Raw genomic sequence first — 4354 nt, 5'->3', positions numbered from 1 at the left:
GATATTAGAGTGTCTGTGTTGACCTTTAATTCACCTTTGTAAAACATGGTTTAAAAAGACAGTCTGGCTCACAAAAGTAGGTACATTGTAAATCCACCAATTTGAGATTTTTATAGTGGAAATACTAATAGGTTTTGACTTTTAATGAGCTTCTGCTTTCATTATTAAAAAGGTTCTACTCATTCTAATAAAAGAACTGTGATTTGTGGGTATCTTCTGATATATTTTAGTTGATTCTTAGCTTCAGCCACCTTAGCAAAAAGAAAGAAGAGGTTTCCCCAGTTGAATTTCAGATAAGTATACATACTGCAAGAGAGGCAGAAGGGAAAATGATAATTTGCTTTATTCATGAATCTGTTCAGATGCAATGTATGCTGCCCAGGCCCATGGAGTTTGGATAAGTCTATTTCTAGGCCCCACACCTTGGTGACCACTATCTGTTCTAATCAGATAATCTATGGAAGCCAATGACTGTCTTCTCACTTGTTAAAAGCATTCATACTCAGGATGGGCAGAGCCTGGCAATTAAAAGCACAGATGGTATGTTGCTAGTATCAAAATTTCTTTAGAAACAAAACTGGGAAATTAAAATGTAAAGCAACACATAAGAACTAGACACCTCAAGCATGTAATTGTATATTTATTTCTCTTTTTAAAGAACACTCCTTAATGTAATTCAATATACAAACTTGGTTTCACAGAATTATAATCCACTATATAGCACAAAGATAACCCAGATTGTGTGTGTGCGTGCACACATGTGCGTGCCTGTGCACATGTTGCTGTACCCTTCCCTCTCTTCCACCGTTCTGGACCTACAAAGGCTCTTCCCACCTTCAACACTAACCAAAAGCCATTGTGAGTATTACATACAACAGACATCCTCCCACGAGTTCTTTGCCCTTGAAAGATTCTTTTCTCCATTCCCCCTGAGATAGCCAGGAGTCTGACACTCTTACCCTATGCAAAAGGGTAAGGTGACCTCCCTTAACACAGATGTTAACCCTGTTCCCATGTAAACTGGCTGACAGGAAGAGCTGGTGAGCAGGTTTCCATCCCCTTTTCCCCCTTCCACACCCAACCCTCAGAGTCCAAGTGCCACCCTCTGTGCAGCCTTAGTTCCAGTCACCATCCTGTGTAGCAAGAACTAAGGAGACTCTAAGCCCAGGTCTTCTCCATGAGCAGCGCACAGCACTGCCTGCCAAGCCACCGGGCCGGCCGATAACCAAGCTCTACATAGTCCCATGTGCTTTGTCACCTTAATTTTTTAAAGACACCTAGCATAGGTCTGTGGCAACCTAGTGTCCAACTTAGTTACATAAAATTGTACCAGTGATGCACTTGTACATATTTACATGGGGTGGAATGTTTTCCCATATTTTTAGATGAGTATATAGATCAACATGTTCACATAAGACCAAATACTTTTAATATTATTTATAACTGATTTATAAAGCTTTGAAAAAACTCACAATAGCACATTGTTTACTTTAATGCTTTACGGTACTATCATTTTAAAATCACAATCAGCACTTAAGTTATAGTCAATCCAGCAAACAAGAGACAAAAAAATATACAAGAGTTAAGAACTGACTGATACATCCTTTATCTTTTTTTTAACTAATGCATAAGTGCAGAATAAGATACTCTAGTTTAAATATCTTGTTTACAATGTACATTTTTGTTCTAGTTACGCAACAGTAAATCCCATGCTTCACATAGAAAAGCAATCCACAACATTAAGAAAAAATGTACAATTTATGAAACAAAGTAAATAAATATTAGTATTACAGAATCAGAGCTGTACATAAAAGCTGTTCAGTTTTAATCATATAAAAATATGTTTTAGTGCAACCTCACATATATATTGATGCTGTTTTGCTTTACATCATTTAGATCCAAGTGTCCAAAAAAGGAAAGAAATTACATTTATTACAAAGCAGATACACAAATTCTAAAATATGTACAAATTACTGCTAAAAAATGCTTATAAGAATATAAGCAAAGTAAAGAAAAGGCACAAACATCTGTACAATTTTAAAAGTACCAGACCCAATAGGTTAATTTCAAATTTTGTTTTGGTCAGGCTCATGATGACTTGTTAATTTATCTAATTCTTTTGATATAACAAAAGTATATATAATAGCAAACTACTGTAACTTAGGACAGGCATGCTATAAACTTGATTACCTCCATTTCTAGAAAAACAAAAACAAAAAAAAAAAATGGGAAAATGTGGAAATGAAAGTCTCCATGCATCGTAGATCAATGTAGTTGACTCTTTTCTGACGAAGGATCTTTGCCTTCCTCTGTGCTTGAAGATAATTCCTTGCTGCTGTGAAAGTCCAACTGCTTGTCATCCACACAACTCTTGCTGTAAAACGTGGAGTGAGCTAATGGAGTCTGTGACGTACTAAAATTGTCCTTTTCACCATCATGCAAGTCAGGGTGGGTGGCTGAGGTACAGGGCTGACCTGGCTCAGGTCTACTAAAGTGTCTAATGCTAACATGTGCACTTCCTAGGGGGTTCTGGTGGGGCTCCTGCACCCGCGCTGGCTGATCTGCCCCAAGCAGAGCTGCCTCTTCTGTGGCAATCCGGAGAGAGGCAATGGCTTTTGTACAAGTCTGTATATTTTCCTCCTGTTCCCGCTCTGTTGCGTTTAGGCTGTCTTCTGAAGTGCTCTGTTTCATCAATAGCCGAGGAGAGGAGGGAGTGCTAGGTGGACCAGATGACTGCAAAGCGTGAGGACCTCGCTTCTCATGCTGCTTAGAAAGCACATAGGGGTCCTTGGAGAAGGACTCCCCAGGCGCGCCTTTCTTCTCCTCAAAGCCCTCCATTGGCAGGGGCAACGTGGGTGGAGGATGTAAACTGGAAAGGGCTGGCGGCATGGAGTGAACCATCTGGATCCCACCAACGGGCACCATGGGGATAGGAGCTCGCACTTGTTGCTGAGAGTGGAGTGGAAGATGACTGAAGACATAGTCATCAGGACCCTCCGGGAAAAGGCTGGAGCCTGGATGTTCATAAGCACCTTCTTGGTCTCCATAGAGACTGAAGTAAGGAACCTGAGGTAATCCTCTTCTTAAGTTCTGCACAGAGAACCAAAGAGAGCACAAAATTCAGATCCTGCTATGCTTCGTTCTTAGGTCAAGCTATTGGATTCATTCACTCACCCACTCACATATTCACTACCTAGAGAGGCTGTAATACCTAATCCTTTGATCAAGTTTTCCTACTTCAAGACAAAGGAGATTTCTCTGTTGTCTTTTACAATCCTTGAATAAAGGTGTCTGCCTGTGAAAAGTTGCTTTTGTTTTTAAACAGCAAAGTGATAAAGCAGTCAAGATGTTTTCCACTGGGTACAGAGACACATTTCAGCTCTGTTTTTTTTGCAAGAGATAATGAAAAGAAATTAATGGATAATTGGCAAAAAAATTTACTGAGCAAAAAACACTAATAAATATTAATAATTTTTTTAATTCAAAAGGAAATAAAAAGATTACCATCTGTTGCTATACTGGACAGATTTGTAATATTTTTCTTAAGTGTTGATGGGTATATAATTGGAATGACAAGTCTGAAAATTGGCTTTTTAAAAAAGTTTTCCACAGAACAGATGACAAAATGGAACCACAAACTGGTTCCTCCAATGTGTAAGACATTGGTCTAAAGGAATGCATTCCTGCTAAGAGATACTCAATGCAGAAGACCAGCTTCTTCATCCAATAACAAATCAAGGCCATTTAAGTCTTACATCAATAATAATTTTTAAAGGAAACTATCCATCATAGAAGTAGTTAACATTATTTCAGACCGTTAGCAACTTATATTCAGCTCCATAGCTGCGAACCAAAGAAGACTGCATCTTAATCTTTCGTTTATATTATTATTTTCACCTCAATATCTTGTTGGCAATCAATAAATTATGGATGCTTAAAATGTTCAGCCAGAATTTCAGATTTCATAGTCCTAGTCCTGAAAATGGAGAATTTATTTTCTATACTGTTTCTGTAGTGAAATACAACTTAGATTGTCAGATTTAATATTATCAGATTTTAATTATACTGTGATTCATTCTTTAGTGGATTGTCATCTAAAAAGGACTTCATTTTTTCTATTTTTTGAGAACCAAAGATAGATAGATAGCTATAAACCCATACAGTACAGTAGTAATCCAGGATAGAGCCAAAGAAGCTGTTCTTTTTCATTTCAAGAGTTTCAGTTCTAAAACTCAAGGTATGCTCTATACCATTAAAGAGGAGTCTGGCTCTGTCTCCCAGGCTGGAGTGCAGTGGCCGGATCTCAGCTCACTGCAAGCTCCGCCTCCCGGGTTTACACCATTCTCCTGCCTCA

General features: G+C 38.4%; 1 protein-coding gene across 2 annotated transcripts in view; it reads right to left on the bottom strand.

Moving 5' to 3' along the window:
* Nucleotides 1-622: 622 nt before the first annotated feature.
* Nucleotides 623-4354, bottom strand: part of HIVEP2 (human immunodeficiency virus type I enhancer binding protein 2) — a 198165-nt gene continuing 194433 nt past the window's right edge. For both annotated transcript variants that reach the window (XM_011962045.1, XM_011962044.1), the window contains one exon: nucleotides 623-3090. In XM_011962045.1, coding sequence (XP_011817435.1) covers nucleotides 2266-3090 — 825 coding nt within the window. In that variant the 3' untranslated portion in view covers nucleotides 623-2265. The remainder of the gene's footprint in view (nucleotides 3091-4354) is intronic.

This window comes from Colobus angolensis, unplaced genomic scaffold, assembly GCF_000951035.1.
Source record: "Colobus angolensis palliatus isolate OR3802 unplaced genomic scaffold, Cang.pa_1.0 Scaffold58, whole genome shotgun sequence".
Classification (NCBI taxonomy): domain Eukaryota; kingdom Metazoa; phylum Chordata; class Mammalia; order Primates; family Cercopithecidae; genus Colobus; species Colobus angolensis.
This window is presented reverse-complemented; position numbering and strand designations above follow the sequence as displayed.